General features: G+C 36.3%; 1 protein-coding gene across 3 annotated transcripts in view; it reads right to left on the reverse strand.

Moving 5' to 3' along the window:
- Positions 1-20,051, reverse strand: part of EPC2 (enhancer of polycomb homolog 2) — a 131,512-nt gene that overhangs the window by 85,985 nt on the left and 25,476 nt on the right. For all 3 annotated transcript variants that reach the window (XM_017523234.2, XM_017523233.2, XM_017523232.2), the window contains exon 2: positions 5,483-5,642. In XM_017523234.2, coding sequence (XP_017378723.1) covers positions 5,483-5,642 — 160 coding nt within the window. The remainder of the gene's footprint in view (positions 1-5,482; positions 5,643-20,051) is intronic.

The raw sequence follows: 20,051 nt of genomic DNA on the forward strand, positions 1-20,051 counted from the left end.
AAAAAAAAAAAAAAAGAAAGAAATGAGAGTCCTGCTACCAAGAACTATTTAACTGAGTTCAAAACTGGATACAAATTAACTTTAGAAGGGCGCAGTGGCTCACGCCTGTAATCCCAGCACTTTGGGAGGCGGGGGTGGGCAGATCATGAGGTCAAGAGTTGGAGACCAGCCTGGTCAACATGGTGAAACCCTGTCTCTACTAAAAATACAAAAAGTAGCCAGGCATGGTGACGCGTGCCTGTAATCCCAGCTACTCTGGAGGGTGAGGCAGGAGAAATGTCTAAACCTGAGGGGTGGAGGTTGTAGTGAGCCGAGATCACGCTACTGCACTCCCAGCCTGGGCAACAAAGCAAGACTCAGTCTTGCGGGGGGGGGGGAACATTGTCAAGTTCCTTCATGTTCTACAATTCTGAGATATTTAGTATTAACTGTAAAAATGTTACCATATTAAATAAATTATACAAATGTAAACAAAGTTTAAAGAGAATAGTTTGGGTCCTGAATTTAATAAAATTACTGAACTCCACGAGGAATGAAAATTATAACATTTGAGCTGAGGTACTCAAATTAAATGTCGTTTAATAAAAGTAAAATGGAGGTAGCATTTTTTTCTGCATGTGTCACACAACTGAAGTTTTACTATCTTGGGTCATCAAAGACAATGTGCCTTCAAGATGCTTCTCACCTGGTAAGAACAGCTCAATGTATTATGATTAACTAAGTTCTGCATAATGCCAATAAGGGTAACTATGGAGAACTGCTACTGAAAGGGACAGGAAGGAACAAGAATGTATCTCACTTCCATATCAGATTAGAGTTAATCCACTCCCAACTCCTTCTTGGCATTTTTTGGCCTAAATTAACATTTGGTGAATAACAGAACTCACCCTTTAATTTCTAACACAGTGGGTTGCTCAGTTTCACTGTATGCACTAATTTTAGCCTTATATGTGATTCTGTGTACAATTTTGAGTCCAACAAACATTGATGGCTCAAAAATGTGATGGAGTATATCCTTTTAATTTCATTAATTCTTTCACTCATTTATTTATTCAGCAAATATTTAACTGCACACCTAACCACATGCTATTAAGTATTGTACAAGGTAGGGAAATTCAAAGAAAATAAAAGTCCCTTCTCTCAATAAACTTTGCCCAACAGAGGGCGAACAATAACAACCAAAGGTGGTCAGTACCACAACGAAAGTGTGCACTCGACACAGGAGGGGTGGGGCAAACAGTGCCAAGAACAATGCTGAGAGAAGTCAGGAAAAGGCTCCTAAAGGTAATCCTGGAGGCAAGTTGTATTTTAACCAGCGGAGAAGTAAAAGGTTATGTGAAGTCATAACAAAATAAGACATACTCAAAGAGCTACAAAGACCTCGTTATTATTGCAGCTTAAAGCATGTTGGATTAAAGAAATTAGGAAGGAAAAGTGTATTGAGGCTACACTCTGGGACTGTACTAGGTAATAAAAATACTAAAGTACATGAGATGAAGCCCCTGCTCCTGAGGAGCTTACAGTGTAGAGGAGGAAAAAGACCCTCAAACAGTTCATTTCAATAAGGTTGGTGTCATAGTGGAAAAACACAGGGACACATGGCTGGACATGTACAAAAGAGTGCCTTATACATCATACAAAGATGTTAAGATTTTATCCTAACAGAGAGTCACTGATTTTTTTTTTTTTAGACAGAGTCTTCCTCTGTCACCTAGGCTGCAGTGCCGGGGCAGGATCTCAGCTCACTGCAACCTCTGCCTCCTGGGTTCAAGCGATTCTCCTGCCTCAGCCTTCCACGTAGTTGAAACTACAGGTGCATGCCACCACACCTGGCTAATTTTTTGTATTTTTAGTAGAGACGGGGTTTCACTGTGTTAGCCAGGACGGTCTCGATCTCTTGACCTCGTGATCTGCCCACCTCAGCTTCCCAAAGTGCTGGAATCACAGATGTGAGCCACCGTGCCCGGCCCAAAAATTTTGTGGGATCACAGTGGCAGTGGATGATGGATTGGAAGTTATTAAGACTAGGGCAATAAGGAGGCTTCTGCCAAAGCCCAGGCAAGTATGTGATGAACCTGAACAAGGCCACCCTACTGTGATAATTTTACAATGTTTTTTTGTAGCCAAGTAAATGGGTAGTCTCTCTAATCTATCATTAAAATAAGAAAAGGAAAAATCCAGAGTGAGATTTTCTGAAACTCCTTAAAGGCTTAGCAAAAAGTTACATCAAAAAAAATTTTTTTAACCTTCCTTGAAAAAAACCAGTAATAACATGAGTTTAAAATCTAGTACAGATAATCTTAATCTTTGCTTAAGTCCAATAAGCAAATTGTGAAATATCAAACTGATGGATAACTGTATATGCATTTTAAATGACAGAGACTAAATATAAAAATCTGAGAAACTTAAAATATTACTAGAAAGGCAGAATAATTGTATGTACAGTATGATATTGTAGAATATACAGTATATGCTGACAAGCTAAAAGAAAAAGTGAAAGGTAAAATAATTTTCTATTATTTTTATTGTTTTTTACAATAATAGAATAAAATGAAATGAAAAAAATCAACACAAGAATAATGTTTATTGTATTCAGTGGGCCTGACCCAAATGAGTTACACCCGATTTTCAGTTCTTGGTTTCCTAGAATGGTTCTTACAAATGGTCTTGCTGCCTAGCTCCAATATTATCAAAATACAAAATAACTGATACTTTGGATTAAGAAAGACCCTTAAAATTCCTATTATGAATAGTTATCTCCTTCCTGACTGATAGAAGGTAAAGGTAAATTCAGTAGTAAGCTAATCGGACTCAAAAGAAGAAAAAAGTTACATAAATAATTTTTGCATGTGTGTTTCTCTGGACTATTTCAGAGAAAAGAATCTCTTGAAAATGGCTCTACCACCAAAAGCCTTTTAAAAGCCATTTTAAAACAATTCATTCAACAAACCTATTATCTACTGAGCATCTATAAGCCAAGCACATTACTCTGAAGACAAAGAAGAAAATAAAATATATAGTTCCTGCCCTCAAGGAGCTCACAGTCTAAAAGGAGAGGAAGAATGGTTACAAATAATTGCAATAAACTATGGTAAGTCCTCTAATAGAAGTATGTAAAAGATACTGTGATAAGCAAAGAAAACAGGTGCAGTAATAAAAGTCAAGGTGGTTTTCATAAGGGAATTGTGTCTTTAATGAGCTATAGGAAGGGAAAGAAGACTTCAATAGCACATGTAAGGAAATGTTAAATACGAAATAAGGTGAATGTAAGTAACTTTCAGTAGTCCCTGTGGTACACAGAGTGAAGGGAAGAGCAAAAATAAATGAGGTTAAAGGAGAAAGCAGGAAACAAATTACAAAGGACCTAACATTCATACTAGAGAATCTGACTATTATTGAATTCTATCAAATCTAAATTGCCATCGAATTACAAGACATGTTACTACATGCACCGTAAGAAAGAAAAAAGCTTTATGCTTGGGCCTGAATATTAGAATAGAATGCTACTGCATAAAGCTGCATTACCGAAAGGCTACATCCTCAGTGTCAGATTAAAGAAATAAATTTGCCATGCAGAAAGGGAAAGCAAAGAACTTTGTATTTCTCACTTGCCCTTAGGTAGAACGGGGAAGCAAAAAATCTCCCCAAGAACTCAACCTTGAGCAGATCTGCAGCCTAAATTTAAGTTAACATCGTGGTCCAAAAACACAAGCAAAGACTTTAACGTGGTCTCTGGCTGGTAATGTCTCCAAATGCCTGGCAGAAACAAATGAAAATTCTCTTTAGAAGATCAAGACTTCAATCCTGAACAACAGCAATTTAAGATGCAATATCATTGCAAAGATGAAAACAGTGTATCTTACAATCAATAAAAAAGTAAATCTTATAGTCAGTCTTAAAGCTGGTGATGTTTCAGAATTACATGGGAAACTCTTAAAAATACAAATCACCAGACTGTGTACCCAGAGATTCTCATACAGGTAGGTCTTCAGATAGGTGGGTACTTCAGGTAGGCCAGATGCTGAGCCTTGGAATCTCTATTTTAACAAGCTATCCAACATTTCCTTTTTATACACCTGAGAAGATAACAAGACACTATTCTGCAGAATCAGCTGAAAAATCCTACTCTAGAAGTTAAAGAACAGTAGGATTTTAATCAACGGCATCATTTGATCAGACTGACAATTTAGGAAGACTACTTAGACGCAGACAGGCTTTGCGGAGAGAAGCTAGATTAGAAGAGTATGGGGGGCCAGGTACTGTGGCTCACGCCTGTAATTCCAGCACTTTGGGAGGCCGAGGCCGGCAGGTCACGAGGTCAGGAGATCGAGACCATCCTGGCCAACATGGTGAAACCCCCATCTCTACTAAAAATACAAAAATTAGCGGGGCATGGTGGCCAGCGCCTGCAATCCTAGCTACTAGGGAGGCTGCGGCAAGAGAATCGCTTGAAGCTGGAAGGTGGACGCTGCAGTAAGTCGAGATCACATCACTGTACTCCAGCCTGGTGACAGAGCGAGGATCCCTCTCAAAAAAAAAAAAAAAAAAAAAAAAGCATAGGGACAGGAGATGGAGGAAGGACAGTAAATGTAACAGGAAACTGTTAAAAGTTTTCACCCTAGAGGTGGTAATAATTTAAATACTAAATTATTTTTAATTTGGGAGAAATTAAAAGAGTAATTTGGGAGAAATTAAAAGTGGGAGAAAAATAAGAGTATTAAGGAGGCAGAACTACACAGCATTCTTTAATAAAAACGACATGAAAGTAAAGGGATTAGATCTAATTCTGAAAAATTCCAGAAGACTAACCCTACTTCCTAGGCATTAGGGCCACTGGGCCTTTAAAAGTAAATCCCAGCTGGGAGCAATAGCTCATGCCAGTAATACCAGCACTTGGGGAGGCTAAGGAAGGCAGATCACTGAGGTCAGGAGTTTGAGACTAGTCTGGCCAACATGGTGAAACCCTGTCTCTACTAAAAATATAAAAGTTAGCTGGGTGTGGTGGCGGGTGCCCGTAATCCCAACTACTCAGGAGGCTGAAGCAGGAGAATTGCTTAAACCCAGGAGGTAGAGGTTGCAGTGCGCCAAGATCGCACCACTACACTCCAGCCTGGAGGACAGAGAGAGACTCTGTCACAAAACAAAACAAAACAAAACAAAACAAAACAAAACAAAACAAAACAGAACAGTAAATCTCATTTGGGCATAGTAATCTACCACCTTTTAGCTGTGTAATAAAGTATAAATGCTATACAAAATCCTATACTACATAAATATCAAATGTTCCAAATGTTACTTAAAACTCAAAATGATTTCCAAATTCAGATGTAAGCACAGAGTTTATTCTTTAATGTTTAACATTTCTATTAATTAGTGTGCATAAATTAAAAAATTACAATTCTTTAAGCAAAAGAAGAGAAAATATTTCCATTGGTTGATAAATTTAAAGTACAAACAGAAAACAATGAATTAACAAACTTACGCTGAATATGAATGAACTGTTTTGGCTGTTTAAACTCTCCTTTGTACAAGCGATTGTAATAGTTGACGTTGCTCTCTGCCTCAGGAACAGGAATGACCATGCTCTCTTTTTTTTCTCTAAACACTTGCTGTGCTGAAATCGCTCGCTGTAAATGATGTTCCTGGAAAATGTAAAGTAGGCAACATAAGTTGTTTTGGTAATATTAACCAATGCATAATTCTATTTAAAAGTAATAATCACAAAGTGCTTTAAGAATCAATTATAAATAGCTCCTTTGCAAAGACCTATAGATACACTGCCATCATTCTCTCTTAATATTTGTGGCTCATACTGATATCAACCTAGATTATTACGATTTTCATAAGTATAGTTTTTTTTAAAATTATATACTCACAAACTAGAATATAAAATTTCAATTACAAAAAAATTATTAATCTGTTTTGCTAAATTAATTGAGGTGTTTGTCACCACTACCAGAAGAAAAATTCCATGTTACAGGAAATAAACTTATATCACAGATTTTAAGTATCTTCTGCATTAGTGTATCTAAAACTTTAACAGTACAAAATTCTGAGTAATTCAAAGAAAGATAAAAATTATGTTCAACAAATTTTATTACTACCAGGTAAAAAATATTCTTAAATAGAGGTTAAATGAACAGTTCCTATAACATATATCCAGATTCTAATGACTTCATTACTCCCACGACCTACTGAAATAATCTTCTAAATAGAATTTTCACTACTTCCTCCTTTCCCCACAGTGGCCCATTCCCAACGAAGCAGTTTTACCTTTTGGAAGGTAAATCAGGTCATGTCACCCACTCCCTAAAGGATTTCTGATCTCCATCCTATTCAGAATAAAGGTTCAAAATCACTCAATGACCTCCAAGACTCTGCATCTCTCTTACCTCATTCCTGACCTCTCTCCTCTACAATCTTTAATTCTAGCCACACTGATCTTGCTGTTTCTGTATATCCAATGGTCTTTCAAAATTGCTTCCAGTCTTATCTTAACAGAGAAGTCTTCCACGACTTTTTTTTTAATCTAAAAGAGTATTCCTCCCCCAGCATTTCTTCCCTGCTTTACTTTTCTCCATACCACTTTGCAACATCCAATATAGTAAAGATCTCATGTGTTTATTGCCCATCTCCCCCTAGCATGAAGTAAGTTCCAAGAGGACAATGATTTTTGCTTGTTTTGTTAATTTCTTATCCCTAATGCCTAGTACAATAGCCAAACTTAGAGGCTGCTTAATATACATTAACTGAATAAATAAATGAAATCTTTACTGGATTCCGACTATATGTCAGGCTATGCAAAACACATATAAAGAAACTGAAACATAAGGATGTTTCATAAGTTGTTAAAGTTCAAACAGCCCTAAGTAACAAAACAGAAATACAATATAGGACATACATATATATGCAAAGCCAAAATTCTTTTTTTTTTTTTTTTTTTTTTTTGGGACGGAGTTTCGCTCATGTTACCCAGGCTGGAGTGCAATGGCGCGATCTCGGCTCACCGCAACCTCCGCCTCCTGGGTTCAAGCAATTCTCCTGCCTCAGCCTCCCAGTAGCTGGGACTACAGGCGTGCACCACCATGCCCAGCTAATTTTTGTATTTTTGGTAGAGACGGGGTTTCACCATGCTGACCAGGACGGTCTCGATCTCTTGACCTCGTGATCCACCCGCCTCGGCCTCCCAAAGTGCTGGGATTATAGGCGTGAGCCACCGCGCCCGGCCTAAAGCCAAAATTCTTAATCCCATTACATCATTTTTTTTTTTTTGAAGTAGTATAGAGTACAAGAAATTAGAAGATCTTAATTTCATTCAAGGCTTTAGGGCATGTGAAATGTTATTATACAAAAAGAATTAGTGCAGCCATGCAAAAAGAAAAGTTTTGTTCAGCAAGACATAAACAAAATTAAACCGAAGGTCCATTATATGCAAAATGCACAGATTTGTTTGATTATAACTAGTACTTTAAAAGGGAGGTGATGGTTATAGATATCAAATAATGAGAAGAGAATTACAGTAATGATCTTCTGCCAGTAATTACTGTTAAAGAAAGCAGAGAGACAGAGATATAAAAACAAATGGGAAATAAAAGAAATACAGTAAGAGGAAGCGGAGAAACAAGCTTGTTATGCTATAGGCAAGTGAACGGTAAGCCAGGGCAGTTTACTGGGACTCTCACAAGAAGGACCAAGTTTGGTCAAATGCAATCAAGTCATATCTGCTTTTCCCCAAATAATCATCTATACTACATCACAGCATCTCTTTGGCATTTTGTCAGGTTAAGTTAAATCAAGAAAGCATAAGTATATTCAAGAAAAATGTCCTGAAATTTAACTAAGGATCAGAAGTCTAAGAATAGCTAAGTAACTTAAAAAGAAGCAGAAAATGTGGAATGAGAATGGAGACTTGCCTACTAGAAATCACAAAATATTATAAAGCCACATTTTCTGCTTCTTTTAAGTTCACTAAGTGCACCTCTAGTAAAAATACAAATAATAACAAAGTGAAACAGCCTTACTGCTGAGGCAGAGAAAGTTTCAGGGGTCTGAATAGAAAATCAAACTGGCCACACAACATTCCCGTAAGCCAAAGCTTAATCCCGGGCAAGGCACTAATAACTCTCTTCAATTCTATGAAGGTCGAGAGAAGTGAAAAGGCTGCAGAAAAAAAAAAGAAGATAGCAGAGATTGGCTCATGAGGTTAAGGTAAAAAGCCATCTCCTAACATAAAAATACAAGGTGAGGCAGCAAGTGCTGATGGAGAAGAGTCAGCAAGTTATCCAGAAGATCTGGTTAAGATCATTGACCAAGGTGGCCACACTGAACAACGGATTTTCAATGTGTATGAAACGGCCGTCTAATGGAAGAAGATGTCATCCAGGGCTTTATAGCTAGAGAGGAAAAGTCAATGCTTGCTTTCAAAGCTTCAGAGAACTGACTGACTCTTGTTAGGGGCTAATCCAGCTGGTGATGTTAACTATAGCCAATGTTCATTGACCATTCCAAAAATCCTAAGGCCTTTAAGAATATGCTAAATCTACTCTGCCTGTGCTTTACAGGTTCACTGAATAAGCTAACTGTTGAAAGCTACTGTTCAGAGAAAAAAAAAAAAAAAAAAGTACAACAACTTGACAATGCATATGGTCACCCAAGAGGTCTGATGGAGATGAACAAGGAGATTAATGCTATTTTCATGCCTGCTAAGACAACATTCATTCTGCAGTCCATGGATCAAAAGTAATATTGACTTTCAAGTTTTTATCTAAGAAATATATTTTGTAAGGCAACAGCTGCCACAAATAGTGATTCCTCTGATGGATCTGAGCAAAGTAAGCTGAAAACCTTCTGAAAAGGACTCACCATTCTAGACGTCATTAAGAACATTCATGATTCATAGAAAGAGGTCAAAATGTCCACATTAACAGAGGTTTGAAAGAAGGGGATTCTAATCTGCATGGATGACTTCGAGGGATTCAAGGGTTTAGTAATGGAAGTAACTGAAGATGTGGTGGTAATGGCAAGAAAACTAGAATTAGAAGTGGAGCCTGTTCAGAACATGTGACTGAATTTTGGCAATTTCATAAAGCTTAAACAGAAGAGGAGCTGTTTCCTATGGGTAACGAAGTGGTTTCTTGAGATGGAATTCATTGCAGGTGAAGATGCTGTGAACATTGCTGAACAAAGGATTCAGAACATTATACAAAGTTGGTAAAGCAGCAGCAGGGTTTGAGAAGACTGCAATTTTAAAAGAAGTTCTACTGTGAGTAAAATGTTACCAAACAGCATCACATGCTAGAGGAAACTCTTTCATGAAAAGAGTCAACTGATGGAACAAACTTCATTAATGTCTTATTATAAGGAACTTCCACAGCCACCTAACCTTTAGAAAACATTACCCTGATCAGTCTAGCCATTAACATCAAGGCAAGACCCTCCAACAGCAAAGATTATGAATAACTGTAAGCTCAGATGACTGTTGCAAGCACTTTTTAGCAATAGGGCATTTTAAAATTAAGGAATGAATATTTTTTTAGACATAGTGCTAGTGCATACCTAATAGACCACAGTATAGTGTAAACACAACTTTTATACACACTGTGAAACCAAAATATTCATGTGACTTGCTTTATTATGACATTAGCTTTATTGAGGTGGTCTGAAACTAAACCTACAATATCTGTATATATCTAAACATGTAAAGTAAATCATAAACAGAAGGAAAAAAAAACAAGTATCTTTCTGCTATTAAGAGCAAAAAACTTCTTAAAATTTCAGATGTGTGAATAAAGCAAAATAAAAAAACTCAATGAAATTTATTAAAATTAAAAATTTTCATTCAGTAAAGGATACCATGGACAAAGTTAATAAACTTATGACAAAATGGTATGTTACTTTAAATGTCTAAAACCTATAAATGATTACTATCTATAATATGTAAGAAACTCCTGCAAATTAACAGGAAAAGTAACCCTAAAGGAAAAATGAGTAAAAGATATAAACAGGCAATTTACAGAATAAAAAACACAAAAGGCTAACAAGTGTATGAAGAGATGTACAAATTCATTAGTAATCAGAAAAACACAAATTTTAAAAAATCTTATGAAATGATTTATACCAATTAGTCTGGCAATAATAAAAAATTAAAATAATGCCAAGTGTTGGCAAGGATATGAGGATAAAAATTCCTGCATGCATGACTATGGAAGCACAGACTTTCTACCATTCCAGAGAGCAACGTGATAATTACTCAAACTGAATCTGCATAATGTATGAACTAGCAACTCCTGTCTTGAATATATAACCCCAAGAAAACCCCACACAGGTATGTAAGTAAACACAGTCGCTGAAATGGCATCTGCTGTATTTGAAAGCTTGAGGCAATGTGGTTATCTATGAATGGGAGGGTAGGGAAGTAAAATGTGGTAGATGCTCACCATGAATATTACAAAACAGTTGGTATCAACAGTCCAGATGCATATACAATGTGATGCATCTTAAAAGCACTGTTACGTGTAGAAGAATGAAGCTGGATCCTCATCTTTCACCTTATACAAAAATCAACTTACGATGGATCAAAGGCTTAAATCTAATACCTGAAACCACAAAAAGTCTAGAAGATAACATCGGGAAAACTCTTCTAGACATTGGCTTAGGCAAAGAATTTCTGACCAAGAACCCAAAAGCAAATGCAACAAACACAAAGATAAATAGATGGGACCTAAATAAACTAAAAAGCTTCTGCACAGCAAAAGAAATAATTGGTGGCGTAAAGAGACTACCCACAGAGTGGGAAAAAATATTTGCAAACTATGCATCCAACAAAAAACAAATATTCAGAATCTACAAGGAACTCAAACAAATCAGCAAGGAAAAAAACAAATAATCCCATCAAAAAGTGGGCAAAGGACATGAATAGACAATTCTCAAAAGAAGATACACAAATGTACAATAAACAATGAAAAAATGCTCAACATCACTAATTGTCAGGGAAATGCAAATCAAAATTGCAATGAGATACTAACTTATTCCTGCAAGAAATGGCCATAATTTAAAAATTAAAAATAAGGATGTTGGTGTGGATGTGTTAAAAGGCAACACTTTCACACTTCTGGTGGGGATGTAAATTAGTACAGCCTCTATGGAAAAACAGTATGGAGATTCCTTAAAGAACTAAAAGCAGATCTATCATTCAATTCAATAATCCCACTACTGGGTATCCACCCAGAGGAAAAGAAGTCATTATATGAAAAGACACTTGCACACACGTATACAGCAATACAATCGCAATTGCAAAAATATGGGACCAGCCTAAATGCCCACTGACTAAGAAGTGGATAAAGAAAATGTGGTGTGTGTGTGTGTATATATATATATATCTCATGGAATACTACTCAGGCATCAAAAAGAATTAAATAATAGCATTTGCAGCAACCTAGATGGAGGTGAAGACCATTATTGTAAAAGAAGTAACTCAGGAATGAAAAACCAAACACCACATGTTCTCATTTGTAAGTGGGAGCTAAGTTATGAGGATGCAAAGACACAGAATGATATAATGGACTCTGGAGACTTGGCAGGAAAGATGAGAGGGGACTGAGGAATAAAAGACTACATACTGGGTACAATGCACACTGCTTAGGTGGTGGATGCACCAAAATCTCAGAAATCACCACTAAAGGACTTTTCCAAGCAACCAAACACCACCTGTTCCCCCAAAATTATTGAAATTTTTTTAAAATAAAATTTTTAAAGAGCCTTGTGATATATTTTGTGAATAAGGAAAAAAAGCAGTGTTAATTCAGAAAACTCGTAAGAAACAGAATCAGATATAACGTGATTATTATTAAAAGGAAATGTGGCCGGGCGCGGTGGCTCAAGCCTGTAATCCCAGCACTTTGGGAGGCCGAGGCGGGTGGATCATGAGGTCAAGAGATCGAGACCATCCTGGTCAACATGGTGAAACCCCGTCTCTACNTGGATCATGAGGTCAAGAGATCGAGACCATCCTGGTCAACATGGTGAAACCCCGTCTCTACTAAAAATACAAAAAATTAGCTGGGCATGGTGGTGTGTGCCTATAATCCCAGCTACTCAGCAGGCTGAGGCAGGAGAATTGCCTGAACCCAGGAGGCGGAGGCTGCGGTGAGCCGAGATCGCACCATTGCACTCCAGCCTGGGTAACAAGAGCGAAACTCCGTCCCAAAAAATAAAAAATTAAAAAAAATAAAATAAAAGGAAATGTGCATAAAACAGTATAGATTTTGCCAGAAGAGACACATTAAACATATTAGCTGGTTGCCTGAGAGGGTAGAGAGGAGAATGGAGCAAAGAGAGAGAGAACAGAATAAATAAATGAAACTAGAGAGGTCTTGTAATTCCCTTCAAAATTTCAGGCTGTTTTGGACTGTGTAGACATGAAACAAGATTGGCCATATGTGATTAACTGCAGAAGATGAACACATGGAGATTCACTATTTTTCTCTACTTTTGTGTATGTTTGATAATTCCATAATAAAAATGAAAATAGTGAGAGGAGGGGAGGAGAGGAAAAGAGAGCACCCTTGCAGAAATCAATGGTAACAACATACCATAAAACTAACATATATGAATAACTCAACTCTCTGCAACTTTCCTCCGTTTAAAAAAAAAAAAAAATCGCTATATAATGATAAGATTAGGTATTAGAGAGTTTTCAAAACATGTTTAGTTTTAAAACTGAACAAAGGTTTAGGTATACACTCAATGCACCCCAGTAACCATAAATCAAAAACACAACTCATTAATTAGTGGAGACAAAGACTTATGAATACTGGTAACAATTTTATAAACATAAAATGACAAGGTAGAAAGTAACCTAACAGGTCATTTAATCACATGATTTTCAAACTGCACCAACAGGTCACAGCCACCAACTTTCTTTAAAGAAAAGAAAAAAAAAAAAAATCAGAGATTACTGAATGTAAACAGTTTATTATTTTGTGAACATGTATTTAGTTATATATGTGTATAACATTTTTTATTGTCAATCACAGTGAAAACTTAAAAAAAAAAAAAACAACCTAATATATTCAAACTACTCATTTGTGTTTTGATAAGGTCTCACTGCCTGTAACAAAATTAAACAAATGTAGCCTTCGAGGTTTGTAAACTCTGAAACAGCAATATGAATTACTATTTCCCCTGGTTGCCTTTTTTAAGTGATTGTTATTTTTTTCCTGTGTGCCCTTTGTATTTTCTAAATCTTCTGCAGTAAATCTGTATTACTTTTGTAAGATTTTTAATGTTATAAAATTATTGCATTTTAATTGAAACACCTCTCTACCAAGATACACAAAATCACTTCTTATGGCTACTTTGACATTCTGAAAAATCCTTCTGAAACCTACTATATAATTACACTTAAGCATTTTTCTGAGTTTTTGTAAAGACATTATACACTTTCTACTTATTTTCCTCTCAAAACATGAAATTCCATGGTAAATAAAGCAGACTTAAAAAAAAAAAAAAAAAAAACTAAGTAATTCATGACTTTTAGTCATATACAATGAGTACCAAGATGCAGACAAGAAATATGTTGTGTTTTTTTTGTTGTTTTTGAGGATGAATGGAAGTTCTATGGTTATAATGGTAGAAATCAACAAGGATGAAATTTGCATCCTTACTTGTTTGGCTCTTTTCCATCTTACTAAGTTCAGGCCCCAACTTCCTGGCTTTCAGGATATATCCATTGAGTTAGGCTACATACATAACCAAAGATTCTTCATTGCTATTTTTAAACTCCCAACTAAAGATAGCTGACTGAATGCCTATACTTACATACTCTACCACCTTATAATGTAAACTTATTAGTAATGGACTAATGAACATATAAAGCCACACTGACAAAGAGAATGAAATAAGCCATCAGCACAAGAGTGCAGCAAAATTCTGGGAAACTAAAATTGAAAAGAGCAGTAGAGACGATAAATACTAGGCCCCTCTGTCCCACAGAAAACCAGAGATGATAGATATGGAATTTATGAACACTAGCTCGAAAGAGCTATGAAAAAAGCACTTCCTTGCCTATTCCTTGAAAGCTCATCATTCTACACAGACAGAAGAGGGTGACACTGAACTAAGAATGTTGTGAATATCTCAAACCTTAAAAAAAAAATGAATAGAAGAAAATTTAATAAATCTATTCAATTATCTTAAAACAAGAAGACAAGATTCAGCTGTATCTCTACTGATGAACTCCTCTCAATCTGGGGAAAGAAGAAAGAAGAAAGGTTCAAGAAAAATGTTCCAAACCTAATAAACTCAAAAGCAGCATTTGGGAATGTGAAAATAAAAACATGGCTGGGTGCAGTGGCTCATGCCTATAATCCCAGCACTTCGGGAGGCTGAGATGTGTGCAGATCACCTGAGATCAGAAGTTTGAAACCAGCCTGGCCAACATGGTGAAACCCCATCTCTGCTAAAAACACAAATTAGCTGGGTGCCTTGGTGGGCACCTGTAATCCCAGCTACTCGAGAGGCTGACAGAAGAATCACTGGAACCTGGGTGGTGGAGGTTGCAGTGAGCCGAGATCACACTACTGCACCCCAGCCTGGGCAACAGAGTGAGATTCTGTCTCAAAAAAAAATAATAATAATTAAAATTAAATAAAATATAAAAAAATTAAAAATCAGCTGAAATCTGAGTCTCCAAAAATAAGAACATAAAAGGCAGGGATGGGAAGACCTAGAAAGAAATATGAAGAGTTAATTAAACTCACGAATGAAGAAAAAAATTATCTCAGAAATAAAGACTACAATTATTAGGAGCCCAATGAAAATTATACCCCAAAAAACCCTTAAGTGTGCTGCGTAAAGCTGGTCAAATACCCAATTGAATGAAAATTAGATAAAGAGAGAAATAAAATGAGTAAGACAGAAGGTGGCAGGCAGTATTTACAACAGGCAAGGAAGGAATGAGTCATATAATTCGAGTTCCTAAGAACAATCAATCAACAGAACTAATACTTAAAACTATAGTCCAAGAAAACCTTCTAGGAACAAAGGACTACAAAGTTACATACCAACGAAGGGAGTAAGGTAGAGGATGAGTAAGCCCCATACCTTGTTCCCATACAACCACACTTCCCGTACAATATAGAGTCCAAAAAGCCTCGAGAAATCCAGAAACCAGTTCAGAAATTTTAGTACCCCAGGCAAGCTTGAAGCCAAGAACATCCTCATTGAACTGGGTTTAAAAGGCGATAAGCCCTTCCCCCAAGCCAGCACACATCAAGATTGGGAGAAAAAGCACAACGTATGACTGCTGCTTCTAGAGAGAAAAAGAAGAGTGAAACATATGTCCAATATTCTGGCTTTTCAGGAGTCTGACTGATGGACTGGTATACTTCGGATATCTAGGGTCCACTGAAAACAGACTAGAGCTCAGCAACTTTGTGTAGCACCAGAGAACCTGCACCACAGCAGGTAAAAGGCAGCACAACTTGGTGTAATGAGGAGAAAATGCCCAATTCATGGCTTTTCCCTTTGGAAGGGAATGGAAGAGTGGAAAATGCATCCAATATTATGGGCATCTGGTGGAATGCAGAAGGGACTAATTCTGTCTGCCTGACTTGAAGGACTAACTTAACCGACATATTTGGAAAACTGGAAGCTGCAGAGAACAAAAGAACTCAGCAGCTTGGGCAGCACCAGAGAATCTGCAGTATCACAGAGACGAGCGTGAGCAAGAGAGTTTAAGTATCTGAAGAAGAAACTAGCAAATCTCTCTAATTGGGAAATTACATGTACAACAAAGACGTATCTCCAGAATTTCCAGCTGGACTGATTCGTTAAGGTCTTCTCTTAGACAAAACCAGTTTGTAAAGACTGGGAGAGATGCCTGTTTTTTCAAATGCACAAGTCATAGCAAAAAATAAGGCACACAAAGATCCAGGCAAACAGCTCAATAAAGCAAGAAAATAAATAGAGAAAACAGCCCAAAAGATCTATGAATTACCTAATAAAGAATTCAAAATAACTGTCTTAAAGATCATTGTACTACCATAAGAGAACAATGATAGACAAGTAAATAAAATCAGAAAGCCAAGACTGGTGGCTCACACCAGTAATCCCAGCACTTTGGGAGGCTGAGGCTGGCAGATCACTTGAGGTTAGGAGTTTGAGACCAGCCTGACCAACATGACAAAACCCCATCTCTACTAACATTAACCGGGCATGGTGGTGCATGCCTGTAATCCCAGCTACATGGGAGGTTGAGGCATGATAATCGCTTGAACCCAGGAGGCAGAGGTTGCAGTAAGCCAAGATCACACTACTGCACTCCAGTCTGAGTTACAGAGCGAGACTCTGTCTCAATACATACATACATACATACATACAATGATTAATATACAAAATGAGAACAAAGAAATAATTAGTTTTTAAAAGATCCAACAGAACTTACGAAGTTGATGAATATGATAACTTAACTGGAAACATTACTAGAGAAGTTCAACAGCTGACTTGATCAAACAGAACAAATCATCAGAGAATTCAAAGACAAGTCATTTGAAATTATTGAGTCAGAGGAACACAAAGAATGAAGAAACGTGAAGAAAGCCTAAGTGACTTATGGGACACAATCAAGTGGACAAATATACACATTATAGGAGCTTATGAAGAAGGTTAGAGAGAGAAGGGGAAAGAGAGCTTACTTGAAGAAATAATGGCCAAAAACTTCCCAAATCCAGTTAAGTAAACGGACATCTAAATTCAGGAAGCCCAAAGGACTCCAACTAGAATAACCCAACAACACACACACCGAGACACATTATAATTATAATAATTATAATCAAATGGTCAAAAGTCAAAGAGAATCTTGAAAGAGAAAAACAAAAATGACTTGTCATATACAAGGGAGAGCTCATAGATTTAACAGTGCATTTCTCAGCAGTAACACTACAGCTCAGGAAAGAGCAGGATAATAAATCCACAGGGCTGAGAGAAAAAAACTGTCAGAAGAGAATGATATATCTGACAAAATGCCCTTCAAAACTGAAAGACAAATAAAAACCTTCCCAGATAAGTAAAAACTGTAAAGACTCATCGCTAGCGACCCTGCCTATAAAAATTGCTAAAGGGAGTCCTTCAAGTTTAAACAAAAGGATGCAAGCCAACAACAAGAAACCGTGCAAAAATATAAAATTTAGGTAAAGGTAAATATATAGGCAAATAGAGAATCCTATACTATTGTAAGTGTGGTATGCAAATAGTTTTAATTTCTGGTATACAACTTGAAAGACAAAAGCATTAACTAACATAAAACTATATTAATGCATACAAAACACAAAAATATGTAATTTTGACACTTTAATATTCAGTGTTGGTAAGCAAAAGTAGTTTCTGTATATGACTGAAAAGAAATTTTTAACTTTTTAGACTGTTACCACTGTAAAATGTTTTATGTACTCCCCATGACAATCATACTACAAATACCTTCAAGAAAATTAATGAAAGAAATAAAAACATGTCACTATAAAAAAAAAATCAATGAAGCACAAGGAAGTCAGCATGCAAGACATAGAGTAGATGAATGGAGGGGAAAAAAAAAAAAAAAAAAAAAAAAAAAAAAAAAAAAAAAAAAAAAAAAAAAAAAAAAAAAAAAAACAAGACTCCGACCACAAGCTATTTACAAAAGATTCACTTTAGACATAAGGATGAACAGCCTGAAAGTAAAAAGATGGAAAAAGATATTCCACATAGTAAGCAAAAGAGAGCAGAGATGTCCATACTTCTATCAGACAAAAGAGACTTCAGGTAAAAACCATCAAAAGACATAAAGACACATAAAGACAAATGAGTTAATTCACCAGTAATATACAACAATTATATATACACCAAATAGTACGGCACTCAATTATAAGAAACAAACACGGACAGAACTGAAGGGGAGGCACAGACAGTAACAATATAGTAGTAGGAGATTTTAATACTCCACAATCAATAATGATCACCTAGATAAAGATTAAAAGAAGCAGAAGATTTGAACAACACTATAGACCAACTGGATCTAACATACATAATACAAACACTCCAATCAACATAGTAGAATACACATTCTTTTCAAGTGCACATAGAAAAAAAAGTCTTAAATTTAAAATGAAAATCATACTATGCATCTTTTCTAACTACAATGGAATGAAACTTGAAGTCAATAGTAAAAAAAAACTGGAAAACTGGAAAATTCACAAATGAGAAAATTAAGCAACATATTCATGAACAACCGAAGAGTCAAAGAAAAAAATAACAGGAAAATTAGAAAACATCTTGAGAAAAATGAAAATAAAAACATAACATACTAAAACTTACGGATACAGAGAAAGGAATACTTAAAAAGTCTTACAATTAAAAAGACTGAGTCAGTAATCAAAAACCTCTCAACAAAGAAAACCCTAGGACCAGATGGCTTCACTGGAGAATTCTACCAAATATTTCAAAAAGGATGGACACAAATCATTCTCAAACTCAAAAGATACTTTAAGGAACTACAGGCCAGTATCCCTAAAGAACAGTGAGGCAAAAATTCTCAAGAAAATGCCAGCAAACCAAATTCAACAACCTATTAAAAGGATTATATACCATGACCAAGTAGGATTTACTCCTGGAAGGTTGGGTGACATGTGAAAATTAATCGCTGTAATATACCCATTAACAGAATGAAGGAAATCACATGATGATCTTGGTGGAGGCAGAAAAAGCATTTGACAAAATTCAAAACCATTTCATGATTAAAACACTGAAAAATCTAGGAATAGAAGGAAATTACCTCAACATAATAAAGGCCATATATTAAAAGCCCACAGCTAACCTCGCATTAAGAAAACTGAAAGTTGGCCAGGTGCAGAGGCTCATGCCTGTAATCCCAACACTTTGGGAGGCCGAGGTGGGCAGATCACCTGAGGTGGGGAGTTCAAGACCAGCATGATCAACATGGAGAAACCTTATCTCTACTAAAAATACAAAATCAGCTGGGCGTGGAGGCACATGCCTGTAATCCCAGCTATTTGAGAGGGGAAAAGGCTGAAAGACTAACGAGTATCTGCACACTAATGTGAAACAATGCAACTAAAAATGAGAGGAGAAAGAGGGAAAAAAGAACATGGAATAAAGCTTGTTTTTTTATGGCAGCTGTATAGATATAGCAGCTGTTGTATAGTAAGTTAAAGTATGCCATTAAAAATATGACAAAACAAGTAAGATTAAGTAACAAAACAGATAACTAAATATTTTCTTTTTTTTTTGAGACAGTTTCACTCTGTCCCCCAGGTTGGAGTGCAGTGGCACAATCTCGGCTCACTCACTATAAACTCCACCTGCCAGGTTCAAGCAATTCTCCTGCCTCAGCCTCCCGAGTAGCTGGGACTACTGGTCCACACCACTATGCCCAGCTAATTTTTTGAATTTTTAGTAGAGAAGAGGTTTCACCATGCTGGCCAGGTTGGTCTCGAACTCCTGATCTCATGATCCACCCGCTTCGGCCTCCCAAAATGCTGGGATTACAAACCTGAAACACCAAGCCTAGCACCCGGCCTAAGGCTTTTTAAAAATAAATACAAAGGTGACCACTACAACAAAAATTCAAGACTTCTCAATTAACAAAAATAGTAATTTTAAAGAGCATCTTTCTTTTAAAGAGAATGAAACACTGCAAATACAATCCATAAAATTATAAAATGTTATGAAATAGTTGAGATCAAACATATTCAGGCATATCAACAAACGTGAATGGATTTAACTCACCCACTCAAATAAAAATGTTTTCAATTTGGCTTGTAATCCAAGGCTCAACTACACACTGTATACAAAAAACATCCTCCTCAAAATAAAAATAATGCAACTAAAAATGTGAGGAGGAATAGGAAAAAAATAGAATAAGCTCATTGTTGTGAGCTTACTCAAAAATGGTTAAGAACGGGTAAAAATAAAGGGATGGACACAAGGTTACCAGGTAAATGGAGATGGTAAGAAATGCAAGCAGATCCTAATACAAAACAAGTAGAATTCAAGTCAAA

Source organism: Cebus imitator, unplaced genomic scaffold (genome assembly GCF_001604975.1).
Source record: "Cebus imitator isolate Cc_AM_T3 unplaced genomic scaffold, Cebus_imitator-1.0 Scaffold27, whole genome shotgun sequence".
Taxonomy (NCBI): domain Eukaryota; kingdom Metazoa; phylum Chordata; class Mammalia; order Primates; family Cebidae; genus Cebus; species Cebus imitator.